Below are 15046 nucleotides of genomic sequence, written 5' to 3'. Positions count from 1 at the left end.
TTAAAGTTAAATATCAGCCATTCCATCAAAATAACTCACCGACATCAAAGACGCTGTTTTTGTACGACAACCCAGTGACAAGGATGCCTGCAGCTGCAGCACAACGTGATGACGTCACGCGCTCCTACCTGATCTGATCACGGCGGAAGAAGTCAAAATGTCGGCGGTGTGGAAGGTTTTTTTCCGTTGAGGATGTTGGATTCCAAAGATTTTTGGACTACGTTGAGCCTCGCTACATCGTCCCAAGTCGGAAATATTTTTCTGACGTAATCTTACTCGAGTTACAAGCCGTCATTTCCAACATCATTGAGAAGCTAATAATCGATAGCACTTGGGTGAGTTTTACCACAGACATTTGGACGTCGTGTTAGCCCCGTTAGCATGATTAGTCTTACGGCACAATGGATAGAGAAAAACTTTGAACTTAAAAAGTCTGTCCTTCATGCACAAGAGTGCAGAGGATCCCACACTGCAGCTAGGAACCTGGAACAAGCCTCCACAAGTGAGACAGCATCGCAGGTGACTAATGCTAATAATATTTAACACGTTTCATTTAATAAGTTAAAGTGCAATGAATATCATATGGCTGTTGCTGAATATATGTCACAGCTCTTACAGCTGTTACACAATTGTTGTAGCAAATAAGCCTAAATAGGAGGGCTATGTTCTGACAAAGGAAAGTATATTAAAAATATTGGTATCGGTTAATCGGCCAAATAAGTTTTAACATATCGGCCAAAAGTCCAATATCGTGCATCCCTATACAGTCGTCTTGTTAAAGTGCTACTCTGTGTAAAAAAGACTTATTTATAAAGTTCATGTGTACCGATGGAGCCAAAGATCAACTAATGTTCTTTCAAACATCATATTTCATACCTGGATTTTAACTACAGATGGTTCTTGTTGGCGTAAATACTCCATCCTCTCAGTGTGCTTTTTTCTGACCAGGTAACCTCTTACCCTCGCCTGCAACTGGATAATGAAGGATTCGTTGGCAAGCCATAGTTGCTTTCGGTTATATTCTGCCGTCACACAGCTGACTACATTCTGACAAAGAGGAAAAAGTAATCCTGTTAACCCAAACAGCAGCACAGTCATGGTTCATTGTACTCCAAAACACCATAAGACTAATTATTGGGAGGTTTAGTCTCCTAGTAGAATGATACTTTTAAAGTAGTACCTGGATGTCCTCTTTGCTGAGCTGGCCTGCACTAGGTTCAAATCCTTCCGGTTCCTCCCAGGTGCCCTGTCCAGTCTCCAGGTTATAATAGTAGTCATACATGTCCTTAATGCAGTGTTTAACCCACACACCATCACTGATACCTGTAGAAATGCAGAAAATACTTGGTTTAAAAAAAATTCTCAGTGTATGAATCTATTTAACACACATCACATCACCCTTTCTGAGGAATTCACTAGAAAGGGGGATTTTAAGTGTCCTGAGGTTTAATTTATCACAGTTCAGAAGTTTGTTTTCCTTCTAGGTTAAACCTTATTGGTCAATTTAAGTGAGAACCAAACGTACAAGTTATGTCTGAGATAAAAGGTCAACAAATATGCAATCGCTGTCTCGTACCCACCTGCTCTGTGGGAAAGTGGTAACAGGAAGACACTTGTGGCTGATTAAGGCAGAGTTTATTCTTGTTGACCTTGTGATGCAAGTGAAATTTAACAATTCATGTTAAATAACCGTTTTAGCTAAATGAAGCTTTCATGATGTTATAAATTCATTTTCTTTCACACCAGGCTGAAGCTGAAAGAGTTGGACCATGTTTTCTACTATACATTCATACACCAGAACCATTTAAATTGTACTTAAAATATACATCTACACACTCATGTCATCAGGATGAAGCAAAGAATAAAAAAATCAACTTAAAGGTTGTGCATTTACATACTGGTGTCAGCTGTCTTTTATAGGCCTGTGTAACTTTTTAACTAAAATATTTATTTATTTGTCCGTTGTTTAGGATGTAATACATATTTATTGGTATATCCACATTTGTGAATTGTAGTCTTGTGCCAACAATGCTGTTTTTACACAAGCTTGTTCATTACCATTACCAGTAAAAACAATGTCTGTCTTATGACTCTCATTGTGACATGTTCCAGGTGATCTTGAGAATTAGAATGGATTAAACCTTGAACAATTTATATCCTGGATATTCTGAATTTGCAAACTAATATATAACAGACACAATGCTTGTAAAGTGCAGTTACCTTTATCAGTATGTGTGTTTTGTAGCTGTGAGAGTTCAGCCTGGTACGTGTCTGCACATTTAGGATGCACTGCTCTCAGTCCTGCAGTGGGGGCCTGCAGAGCCTGCAAGGTGTTCTGGGAGTCTCCTTCAGCTACCTTTGTGTTAATATGAGCTACAGCCCCAGCCACTAACAAAGCACATAAGAAAACAGAACAGAAATTGCAGCGTAATCAATGAAAAGTGAAGTACAGTATATACACATCAAGAAACTGATTTTTTTAAAGCAAAAATAGCACAAATTTATGTAAAGAAACTTTTAGAAGACAACGGCATTTGCCAAACGTGCATAAAATGTGAAATCACTTTTTCTTTTTTTTGCTTTACTAGGATTACAAATAAAAATAAAAGTTACAATTTATTGTGAGAAAACTGAAACCAATTTTGAATATTAATTTAAGTGTCCCTCAAATATATGTGCAACACACACACAAGAAAACATACTTTAAGGCTTCAAGTCAGCACGTCTTAAATTAGTTAGGATGTAGATGAGTGGACTACAACTGTGGGTGCGTACTTATGATGGCCTCTTCTTCATCCTGATTGGCTGTTAATATGGCCTCTTGGATTTGGTCCAACCACAGCACAGCAGAATCAACTCCAGAACTCTACAATCATTAAAAAAAACAAGGTCACGTCACTTCTCACAGAAAAGATCTGTGTGCCAAACTAATGTAGAGCTGCTGTAAACTAAAATCAGATCCAGTCAAAGCACTGAGCACGATTAGAAACCCCTGGAGTTTTAATAAAAAGACAAAGTAAAGTCTTCAGGTTAATGGTGGAAAATTTTGTTTCCAGCAGCAGAGCTATGCATTAAACACAGAGGTTGGTTCTGTTACAGCATCCACACATAAAAATAGAAAATATGAAATGTGGAATAAAGACATATGTCATTTTAAACCTTAAACTACTAAGATCCGAACTACTAAACAAACAATGTTTATACAGCTTGACCATTGTGCTTGTTCTCAAGCTAATTTTAGAGACCTCCGCTGTGGTCGGAGGTTCATCCGTGACCGCAGTCATCAGGAAGGAAGTCGCATAAAAACAAAAAAAACCTCGACGTCTAAAATTAGTGCCGTTTGTATCTACATTTAACAAACTCATCTTTAAAGAGAAGTATGAATTGCTAAAGAGTTAAGTTGTGAATTGTGTGTAGTTTAACTTCACTGTGAAGATTAAAGTTTCAGAAATGTATGCATCATGGGCAGCCAAGCGTGGAGGATAAACAGGAACACAAAGTGGTGTCCTGAAACAAAAACCTTCACTAAAATAAACATGTTGAAAATACCTGCATTACTTTTAGTTTAAATTCTATAAGAGGCTGAAAAACTCCACCATCAGTAACAAAGAAACGCCATCTTCAACACAAAAATCTTTCATATGGGTGCAGTGAGTTAAGAGATCCCAGCTGTTGATGAACCACTGAGCAGCCACCCTCCCACATGCCCCCAGTGAGTCAGAGGGAAGTTTCTGACGCAGACAGGAGGGAATTCAGTTTTCAGGACTGAGCAGGAAACACGCTCAGTGCTCCACACGCAGATAAGGATCCCGTTTAAACAAGAGTTTGGGTCACGGCGCACAATAATCAGCTCCGCCATTGTGTAGAGATGTACAAGGACAAGCTCCATCGATGGAAACCCGCCGCAAAGAAGCAAGACGACTGAAGAACAGAAACTTGTAAAACTAAAAGTGAAATGGCTGATCTTGTTTCAGCACTGCTCTTTTGTTTGTTGGCAATACCGACCAGTCAGCATGACGGTAAGCTTAAAAAAAATTACTGTAAGAATAACTATGTTTGATTTGTAGGAGTGGGTCTGAACAAAAAAAAAACGTTTTGCTTGAAACATCGTCATTTTGGTAAAACTTAAATAAATGTTTATTTATTTGGTCCAAGTGAAACCATTTTAACTACTAAGAATGTATAGACATAAAAGTTCTGTATTTAAAAAAGATTAGACAAGCTGATGGAAAAAATGAAGTAAATTTTCAGTTTTGTAGCTTCAAATGTACTTTAAGTTTAACAGTATGTTCTTTTTTTAAAAACAGGACATAGAACTAGAAGTGGAAATGATACAGCATTACCAAAAACTTTTAGGGGATCAGTCTATAAAGTGAATCACACAACGCAGCTCCCAGACCAGCTCCACCCTGACGCAGCCCCTCAACTTTATGTGGACCTTGACGGCCCGGTGACAGCCTACACCAAGGGGGTCCTCAGCACCTGGGTCATACCTTCAGCGTACATCCTGGCTATGCTCGTTGGTATCCCTTCCAACGCCTACATTCTGGCCTTCCTCCGAGTCAAACTCAGATCCAAGTCTTTGTCCTCAGTAGTTCTTTGCCTGAACCTGGCCTTCTCAGACTTGCTGCTCTTGCTCTCTCTTGCACTGCGTGTTCACTATCACCTCAACGCAAACAACTGGATATTTGGTGAAATCTCCTGCCGGGTTATCACAGCTCTGTTTTACGGAAATGTTTACTGTTCTGCTCAGACTATAGCGTGCATCAGTTTGAAGCGCTACCTGGCTGTGGTCAAACCGTTTTTGTACAGAAGGATGGCTAAAACTACGCTGGCGGTGGGGACGTGTTTGGTGGTCTGGTTTCTGTTTGGAGTTGCCGCTGTTCCCGAGTTGCTCGTCAGACAGAGCTATTATATCACACAGCTGAAGAAAACAATGTGTCATGATGTACTTCCCCTGGAAGAAAACTCCCATTCCCTGCTGGTGCCTTACAGGCTGATGCTGTTTTTTCTGGGCTTCCTACTACCCTTCAGCATTTGCATGTTTGCCCACACAGCCGTGGTTTACCACCTAAGACAAAGCGCTTCTGACTGGAGACCTTACATCAGGGCGAGCACTCTGGTTTTCATCATCTTCATGGTGTGTTTCTTGCCCAGTGGCATCCTGCATATAGCTCACTACATCCACCTGTTTTCCAGTGGGGACGACAGACTGTATGTATACTATAGGTTGGCGGTGTGTCTCTGTTGTTTTCACAGTTGTCTGGATCCCTTCCTGAGCATGCTCCTTTCCAAGACGGCAGACTCCGAGCTACAATTCATCGGCCTTCACAGGTCACCTCAGAGATCAACAGTGACTTAAGACTTAATGTTCACTACACACAAAACTATTGTTGGAACTCAATGGAGAAACATATGACTGGATGCAGAATTTACCAACAGAGCAACCTGTGTTAGTTCCAATACAAAACTAACGAAATGTGAAAAAATGCTAATTGTAAAATCAATACCAATTGGTTCTGCACAGCCAGCAAATTCAAAGAGAGTTAAAAAGGAAATAAAAGCATTTCTAGTTTCCAACTGTTAAAATGTGTTTTTGTATAAAGTGTAATTAAATAACGCAGATTTACTTATCAAATGTAATAATGATCATAATAGGGATGATGTTGTTTATCACTAATAAAACTCACAACATTTGGAAATAAATATGGAGTACGATAATGAATTGATAGCCTTTAAGAACACAAAAGACATTTTTCTGCAAATGTCCAAAGCATATTACATAAATTTACCATCTCACTACCTGACAGAGAAGCTGTTTGGTATGCTGCAGGACATCATAGTAGTGTTTGGCAGTGGCTGAGTTTACTCCCGTTAGCTTGGCTGTAGGTAGGAGAAGAGCCGCAAGGGTCTGCTGATGATCACCTGAATTAAGTGCCTCATTAATCCCAGCTATAGCTATGACACCTGAAATTGAAGGGCAGAAAGTATTGTTAGTTAAACAAATTAGACCCGTTTTTGTATATTTATTAGGTTTAAATCCTTATTTATGTGGTATTTTACAGAGAGGCGGTAAATTTGGGAATTGAAGGCTTGGAAACGTTTGCTAATAATAATTTATTTGTTGCACAGGATAAAGCATGTTTCAGTCAAAAATTTGTAAAAGTCCTTACGTTCGTGCTCTTCGTGGACCTGGATATTGACTCCATCGATGCATTTCTGAAGATCGTTCCAAGTGAGAAACTCTTGGCCTTTGGCGAGCGTCTCCGCTCGCTCTTCGATGAGCACGTCAGCATATCTGGAAAAAGAATTATCGAACAAATCCAAATATTTTACTAAAAGCATACTGTAGAATGTATCAAGCAAAAACAAAACAGGAAAAAAATGAATAAAATCAGACAAATAAGATATCAGCTCAAAAAGGAGAAAAAAAATATGCTTAAAATAGGACCATGCTACCCAGAGTTACATTCACTACACACTTGATAATCCTGGATAATTAAAAATAAATACTATTAACACCATTTCCTTTTCGGCTGTCCATCTGTTCTGCAGCCACTTCACCTGTTGAGGTTGTCATGGTCTATGTTGGTAAAACCCAGAGGGGAGTCAGTTAGCTGCTCACTGACAGCCTGCGGGTCTTTCGTGTCCAGCACCTCGTTCAGCACTGCTACAGCTGACAGCATCTCCACAGCTACACTAAGTTCCTCATGACTCAGTCCAGACTAGTAAACGTAAAGAAAAATCATTCAAATGCAGTTTATAGTGATTACATGATAATGATGACATGGCTGTAAACATGTTCATGCCCACAAGGCTAAAGTTTGAATGTCTCACTCGCGCTCCTTGGAGCTGCAAACTGAAAAGTTCATGCTGGTAAAGGTTGGCAGCAGTTTGGTAAACAATTGGCAGCTGTGCCTCAGGCTTGACCAGCTCCTCCACGGTCTCCGCAGCATTGCCAAGACGAATGGCTGTATTGATCCGTGCGACTGCTTCAAGTTCTGTTGAGTCAATTAATCATTTTAAAGTCAGATTTTTCACAACTACTAAACCTAAGCTTACAGTATATTCATTTGTTGTAATGAATCATACAAAAGACTCGTAGAAATGCCTTGAGAAACTATACACCAAATACTTATTAGAAACTGTACTTGGCAAGTTTTCTGTATACATCAAGCATACATGTTCGTTCAGTTTATGCTTACTTTGTTTTTCTGCCTCAGCAAAGTCGTTACAAGAGCGGACAATTCTTTGAATCTCCTGTTTGTCCAGCAGCACTGTCCTCCCTCCATCCTGAGGGACAAAAATTATAGAACAGTGAACTACCAAAAACACTACAGTTTTAATTAGCATGCTTCAGTATAAGAATTATGTTTATTTCAACAAAGGTGGTAATTCTTTGGTGTTTATTTTCAATTTATCCACAGATGCAATTTACCAGGTTGTGTTTATGAACAGTTTTCAGTGTGAGCAGTGAAAAAAAAACAAAAAAAACTACAGATTTACAAAACTGCTAAAACTCCGCAACACAATCCTAAAGAAAATTTGTTACATGAATCAAATTATAAATTATACTCCGTTTACGATGGGAGTCTAACATGTTTTTTTAAAACACTGTTAAGTATCTTTTATATGTGCTTTATATTTGTACCAGAGGTGGGCAACATTTTTCACCCCAGAGGATCAATCCATGACACTTGCAGCAATTGAAGGGCAGTACAGAGAATTGGAAAATATAAATATTAGGACAGATAATCTAGAAGACTTTCAGGCTTCTTCTTGTTGTAGCATCGTTATTTAAAAAAAAGTCTCAGAGTCAGAGTCAGAGTCAGAGTTTCTTTATTGTCATTCACACCTCATGTGGTACATGTGGTGGAGCGAAATTATGTACACAGGGTCCCAGTTACATCCAACAATAAAATGTATAAGAAAAACAGTAATAACATCTAAGATATGAACTAAGAAAAACATCAACTAAATATACACTAAGCACTCATAACATAAAACATTGAACATCAGCACAAACATGAACATGAGTCTGTGAGCAGATGTGCACGCATGAACACATAAACATTGAAACAGATCAGCAGCAACATGAAACAGATCAGCAGCAACATGATATGGTTTTTCACAGTGATTATTCTAGTTAGAGATTCATGAGTCTAACAGCCTCAGGGTAGAAGCTGTTCCTCAGTCTAGTGGTTCTACACTTAATGCTCCTTAACCTCCTTCCTGAGGGGAGTGGGGCAAAAAGTGTGTGTGCTGGGTGGGTGGGGTCCTTCATGATGCAGGTGGCCCTCTTCCTGCATCTGGAGGTGTAGATGTCTGTGATGGTGGGGAGACTGATTCCGACAGATTTCTGTGCAGCCTTCACCACTCTCTGCAAAGCTTTTCTTTCTGCAGCTGTGCAGCCTCCATGCCACACATTGATGCTCGAGCATAGGATGCTCTCCACTGCACACCTGTAGAAGGAGGTGAGGACTGAGCTTCCCAGACCAGCTCGCCTCAGCCGTCTGAGGAAGTAGAGTCTCTGATGAGCTTTCTTGATCAGGCTGGTGGTGTTGTTGCTCCAGCTGAGGTTGTCATTCATGTGTACACCCAAGTACTTGTAGCTGGAGACCACTTCCACCACAGATCCTCTTATGTTCAGGGGGGTGTAGGTGTTTTTGTTCCTTCTGAAGTCCACAATCATCTCCTTTGTCTTCTTCACATTGATGTGAAGGTTATTCTCTCTGCACCAGCTCTCCAGGTGTTCCACCTCCTGCCTGTAGCTGGACTCATCATTGTTTGTGATGCATCCCACCACCGCTGTATCATCTGCAAACTTTACAATGTGACAGCCTGGATGGGTAGCTGCACAATCATATGTGAGCAGAGTAAACAGGAGGGGGCTCAACACACATCCCTGAGGAGAGCCAGTGCTGAGGGTTATGGTGGAGGAGGAGAGGTTGTGGATCCTCACTAACTGTGGTCTGTTTGTTAAAAAGTCTAGTACCCAGTTGCAGATGGAGGGGCTTAGTCCTAGTGTGGATAGTTTGTCCATCAGGGTTTGGGGGATCATGGTGTTGAAGGCGGATGTGAAGTCCACAAAGAGCATACGGACGTAAGAGTTTTTCTGCTCCAGGTGGTTGAGTGCAGTGTGGACCACAGAGGAGATTGCATCCTCTGTTGATCGGTTCTCACGGTATGCGTACTGATGAGGGTCCTCATTACTATTTAGGAAAACAAGACATTCTGTAAAATGGCTCTTGTGACAATATAGTTGTTAGCTTAAATATGCACAAAAAACAAAACATGTTTGATTTTTGGAGTCTTCAAGGTTCAATCTAGTTCTGAAAACAAAACTTAAAAAATAAGTTTTAGCCCATCTTTATTCAAAGGTTTTTGATTTATTTGTCCAAGATGTTTAATTTAGACTTCCTTAGTGTTTAAAGATAAAATGCAGGTTTTCATTAACCTTTTCCAAAGTCGTTTTCTTTTCAATTAAGGATATTGGGGGCCAGACGGAACACGTTAAAGAGCCACTTTTGGCCCTCAGGTCATATGTTGCCCGCTTCTGTTAACGTCACTATATTCAAAGTGATCAACTTTACGTTCACTGGACAACTTTGACCCATCACCTCTGTGGGGAGATCTTTGGTGTCGGGCACCAGCATGCTGGCAGTCTTTGGGTTCTGATCATAGAAATGTAAAGTTTGTGTGGTGCAAGCTCAGTTTACTCAGCCTTTGTCATTTTTGGATGAATAAAGTCTGGCAGCCATGTCAAGGTGTTGGTGTTTTTCATGTTGCTCCTGGTCATGTTTGGTCTGTACTGTAGGAGCAAAACTTCAGGAGCTCACACTGTAACTCCACATCATTGTCAAAGGGCAGAGCTATTCAACTGGTGGCCCGGGGGCCAAATCAGGCCCACTGGTGAGCTCAGTTCAGCCCACCAGTGGTTCTTTTTTTTAGATAAGACTCCATTTTAAACCGTAAAACAAACTTACTTAGTGACAATAACAGCTGGATGTCTGGCCCCAGAGCTCTTGGCTTTCAGTAACTGTGGCCCCCTGAGCAATTTAGTTGAATAGCCCTGGTTTAGGGAGTTTATATAGACTGCAAGTCTAAAGTACTTTTAATGTGGACGTCAACTCTTCCCAACAGAACTTTGGACTCTTTGGCTTTAATGTTGTTGCTGACCAGGGGTCGACAGTTTGTGCTGATGTTCAATGTTTTATGTTATGAGTGCTTAGTGTATATTTAGTTGATGTTTTTCTTAGTTCATATCTTAGATGTTATTACTGTTTTTCTTAGACATTTTATTGTTGGATGTAACTGGGACCCCGTGTACATAATTTCGCTCCACCACATGTACCACACGAGGTGCGAATGACAATAAAGAAACTCTGACTCTGACAGAAGGGCTTTCCGTTTGTCCGAGCCTATTTTTGTCTCAGACAACCAGATCTTGCCTTGAGGTTGTCTGGTGGGGAAAAAAGTGAAACAGACATGAATTAAAGTTCGTCATCGCCGCAACAGATTTCCTGTAAAAATGAAAAGGGGGGTGGGGGCTGTTTTCAACCACGCCGATTTGAGCGGGACAGTTCTGGATTTTGCCTCCCCTGTCCCACATCCCACATGAGGAGGTGTTAACCCAGATGTCCTGCCTTTGACAAGAGCAGGCTGGGCTCACCTGCTCATTCCCAGTCTGTGTGGGAGGAGGGATACAGAGGGCTGTTTCATGGACTTCCTGCAACAGCAGGAGTGAGGTTGCCATAATAAATCTGCATTGGCTGCTTTCAGGAACTGTTAGAATTTTTCTGATAACACAAGCTATCGCAAAGTTACGCTAATGCAAAATGAGATTTTTTTTTTTTTAAAAAGGGTAATCGGCAACATGGAATAAAACTCTTGAATAAAAGATAAAACATTTTGTTGTTAAAATTCAGGTTAGTTTATTCATTAATTCAACCTTCAACTATAATTTATTAGGTTGAAAATATTTGCTCATTAGATTAAATATTGCTGGGGGGATTGTTTGTGGAGGTGTGTGTGCGTTTGTATTGGTGTGTCGTTTAAATGTCTCAAGGTTTACAGTAAAAGTAACTCATCTAATCTTTAATTGCTGTGGACACCATTACTGGACAAATGGTGGACTCATGATTTGTAGACAAAGATATGGTTAGTAGGGAAGCTTGTCTTTTCTATTTGTTTGTGTACTTGTTCTTGGTGGGCTTCTCAAGACAGTCTGCTTTGTTACATTATATGGTGCAGAGGATATTTTGTGATCAAACAAAAAAAAAAAAAAAAAAAGAACAATTAATGTATTCTGAGCGTCGTGCAAGTTGCACACGTGACCAAACTCCATCAAAGAAGACAGCACCTCTGTTTGAGCGTGCTCAGCCCATTTGTGCCTCTCAGTGTGAGGCAGGCGGCGTCTGCTGCTTTAATATTATAATTAAACTATAAACACAAAAAAGATAAATATTTATGACCCAGATTATAGCAAAGACATGTGTCTCCGTTTAACTTCAATTTTTCCCCATGAAGTTGTCTCTGTCAGAGTCAGTTTCAGGTGTTTGTAGTTTATCATGAGTATCAGTAAAATTAGGCGGGGGTCTTTGGGTAACCTATAGGTGTAGAACGTTTTCAGTCAAAAGATTTGTTTCTGCTTTAAATATGCTGCAAGTGCCTCTCCTGGAAAGTCTGATGACATTTTTATGTAGTAAACTTTGTCTATGGTGCAATATATTTATTAAATTGAATTTTCTTGAGATTTTTTTTTGCCTTATTTCTTGTAAAGATTGCATACAACCAAAAATTTTTGCAGACAACCCAGTTTCTGTCAAGAGTTTGTCCGCTGGACAACCTGACATATGTCCTTCTGTCTACCCCTGCCGACTGTTCCAAAACGCCAACTATGATCCTTCTCAGGAAATAAGAAAAAATGAAGTAACAAATGCATAACTACAAGATTTAAAACAAAAGTATCCACTTTCTGGAACCTCAAACTATCAAGTTAGTCATCTCCATCTGATTATACCTTGGATTTTTGCTGGCTGTAGTTTGTAAAATGTTCCAGGTACCAGTGAGAGTTCGTCTCTTGGACACCCAACAAGGTCAGAGTTTCAAGTCTTAGAGCAACCAACAGAGCAGCTTCATCTTGGTTCAGCACAGCGTGATTCACTTGCTCCACCGCTGCTTGGGCTGGAGACAAGACAAAGCCAAACAGCACACGATCATACATCAGCCATGCTTTTACTCAGATAAAAACTGAAACAAATATAATCCTAGTTCATTTGTTTCACCAAACAGACTTTAGTCAACGCCTTGTTGGGAAATCGTGTCTCATGTGTGCACATCCTTACTGTTGACAAGGTCAACGCTGCTCTGGATTTCCTGTTGCGTCAGTAGCTCTTCATAAACATCCCTTTCTTCTGTAGCAACTGAGGAACGCTAAGAGATAATGACACAAATTATAATGTACATTTACAGGACATGTTTCAGAGAGCGTGCACAAACTTCACACAGGCACAGCAGCAGATTTCACAAGTCACATCTCAGTGTTATGAAAAATGAAGGCTCCTGTTTGTACAGTGTTTGTAAAGAGAATGGGAGGAGAAATGCCAGGATGTGTGGAGGTCTAAAATCTGATAAATACCGCTGACTCTGCAGTGACTGGAATGTGCTGGCAGGGATTGTGGCGTTACTACAATGCAGTCATTAAAAAAATAAAATTAAATGGACAAATTAAATTAAAAAATTGCACAACAAAACCAAAATGACGTACATTATAATGTTTTGTCATTTATGTTCAGTGATAACACTTCAGGGTAAACATCTGTGGTCGATAAACAAAAACAGGAAAAATACAGCCGTTAAGGTCCAGCTCATTAAATACTGATTCCCAACAAAGACTTGTTGTAATATACCAGTATATTACATTGTACTTATTTTTGACACAGTAACACCATTTGTAGGCACAAGTGTGTTAAGATGCATTGTGAAAGCATCCAGAAGTTGTGGCTTCTTACCCTCCCTGAGGACTGAGCCTGCTTCCGAGTCTTAGCCTGGCTCAGTGTATCCTGGTATTCCTGGGCCAGGGCTTCCTGGGGTTTCCTCAGCATTGCATTAGGGTTCTTTAGTGCAGCCATTGTCGCAGACGCCTGGCCTTTCTCAACCGCCTCATTGATGGCGATCACAGCAGCATGCACTACAAAAATAGGTTGTTTAAATAAATCACTGCTGTTTAAAAAGGCAAAAGGAAAAATAAAACTTTGTTATATTCCAAAGAATAAATTGGTCTAAAACACCAGGACTCACAAGCAGCTTCATCCACTGAGAGTTCGTTGGCCAGGATGCCTCCAATTTTACTGAAAGCTGGCATCTGAATGCCATACTTCTCCAGTTCACTCCTCATATTACTGATCTCCTCCTCTGTAGGACAGAAGTATATTAATGTCTATATAATGACACCATAAACAGTAAAACATAGTGCATGAAGTATACATTTCCTTTATCGTTTTATTGTCAAACTTTTTAAAATTCCCACTGAAAACAAATTTTCCTTCACCCAGGACTGCTTTAGGCTCTCAAAGGCAAATGTTAAGGCAGAAGACTTGATGTGCTTCCCAACAAGCAAAATGTTAACCAAATTTTAAAACATTATTATTTTATACAAGTTGGTTGTCAAATTAAAAACCACTTCTTTTAGACGTACAATGTGCTGCAGTTAAATACTGTTTTTGAGAACATGGATGAAGACCCAGATCTGTAACAAAACAGCATTAAATATTTTTACAATAACTTTTGTACCGATACTTTTCTGTACTTTAATATTTTTGTTCGTCATACTACATTGTTGAACTTATGCCCAAACTTAGAAAACACAACAGATATGAACACAGTTGGACCCCGATTATTTAAACGTTGTGATTTTTTTATGTTTTTGTATTTTGTGAGACTTCTCCAGGAAAAATAAAATGTTAAAGCTGTAATAGAAAATTGTGCAGCACAGTATTTTAGGGAAAACAAGTAAACAAAAAGATGCATTTACGCCCTATATTAACCAGCTTTTATTACAAATGTTTTAAGTTTTTACTGACTTTGGACAATCCACTTCAGTTTTTATTCTCCAATCGCACAGAAATCCTTTTAAAGTACACTGAAAATTAATTCCTCTAATTATTGTCAGTTAGTAATGATAATTAGTAATACTTTGTAGTACATTTTAAATGTAGGTGGCAAATCATATTTTCTTAGTCAAATGTTTTGTACAAAAACAGCATATTTGTATTTGTACAGTTGTTATTAGTATGCATGTGAACTTCAATTTTACGGCTTCATCATTTCTGGTGTTTAAAAATATTTTTAGTTTTATTGCAGTTCTGCAAACAAAACGGCCCTTAATGTTCATTATGCTTAAATAAATATAATCTAATCCCAACATTAAACAGACTCATGTTCATGTTTGTGCTGATATTCAATGTTTTATGTTATGAGTGCTTAGTGTATATTTAGTTGATTTCATTTAGCCTTTATTTATCCAGGTTAGTCTCATTGAGCCACGAGAACTCATTTTCAAGAGAGACCTGTTTTAGGGAGCACATGGTGGGGGTTAAGTGTGTGTGTTTCACCTACCCCACCCACAATTTTTTTTTTTTTTGATGTTGTCGGGGCCGGGGCGTGAACCGGCGATCTTCGGATCACAAGCCCACCTCTCTAACCTCTGCGCCACCACTCCCCATATTTAGTTGATGTTTTTCTTAGTTCATATCTTAGATGTTATTACTGTTTTTCTTATACATTTTATTGTCGGATGTAACTGGGACCCCGTTTACATAATTTCGCTCCACCACATGTACCGCATGAGGTGCTAATGACAATAAAGAAACTCTGACTCTGACTCTGAAACACTTTGAAGCTTAGTTTGCATCTACATTTGAATGGTCACAGAGGAAATCAGAATGGCTGAATTATACACTGCTAAAAAGTGACAAGCAGTTTAAACAACTTCTCCTTATCTGCTTGAACGCGCACACTATAATTTGTTTTTCAATTAAATCCC

At 39.4% G+C, this 15046-nt stretch overlaps 2 protein-coding genes across 2 annotated transcripts in view; one reads left to right on the top strand and one right to left on the bottom strand.

The window, feature by feature from the left end:
• iqgap2 (IQ motif containing GTPase activating protein 2) overlaps positions 1-15046 on the bottom strand; it is a 42150-nt gene that overhangs the window by 10618 nt on the left and 16486 nt on the right. The window contains exons 7-19 of the mRNA XM_037681072.1: positions 13303-13416; positions 13014-13192; positions 12348-12435; positions 12023-12186; positions 7206-7293; positions 6838-7001; positions 6565-6725; positions 6174-6298; positions 5804-5967; positions 2776-2866; positions 2221-2388; positions 1181-1323; positions 877-1047 (exon numbers count right to left, since the gene is read on the bottom strand). Coding sequence (XP_037537000.1) covers positions 877-1047; positions 1181-1323; positions 2221-2388; positions 2776-2866; positions 5804-5967; positions 6174-6298; positions 6565-6725; positions 6838-7001; positions 7206-7293; positions 12023-12186; positions 12348-12435; positions 13014-13192; positions 13303-13416 — 1820 coding nt within the window. The remainder of the gene's footprint in view (positions 1-876; positions 1048-1180; positions 1324-2220; positions 2389-2775; positions 2867-5803; positions 5968-6173; positions 6299-6564; positions 6726-6837; positions 7002-7205; positions 7294-12022; positions 12187-12347; positions 12436-13013; positions 13193-13302; positions 13417-15046) is intronic.
• On the top strand, positions 3797-5415 carry f2rl2 (coagulation factor II (thrombin) receptor-like 2). The gene is made up of 2 exons (XM_037681074.1): positions 3797-4019; positions 4308-5415. The coding sequence occupies exons 1-2, from the start codon at positions 3956-3958 to the stop codon at positions 5360-5362; spliced, it is 1119 nt and encodes a 372-aa protein (XP_037537002.1). The 5' UTR covers positions 3797-3955; the 3' UTR covers positions 5363-5415.

The sequence above is a fragment of the Nematolebias whitei genome, chromosome 8 (assembly GCF_014905685.2).
Source record: "Nematolebias whitei isolate Nwh7 chromosome 8, NemWhi1, whole genome shotgun sequence".
NCBI classification, from domain to species: Eukaryota; Metazoa; Chordata; class Actinopteri; order Cyprinodontiformes; family Rivulidae; genus Nematolebias; species Nematolebias whitei.
The sequence above is the reverse complement of the archived record's forward strand: the minus strand, read 5'-3'. Positions and strand labels throughout refer to the sequence as shown.

Excerpts from the sequence above, each read along its gene's own strand:
- f2rl2 (XM_037681074.1), top strand. The coding sequence starts at position 3,956 with ATGGCTGATCTTGTTTCAGCACTGCTCTTTTGTTTGTTGGCAATACCG. Across the intron at positions 4,020-4,307 it reads ACCGACCAGTCAGCATGACG|GACATAGAACTAGAAGTGGA; the intron begins GTAAGCTTAAAA and ends TTTTAAAAACAG.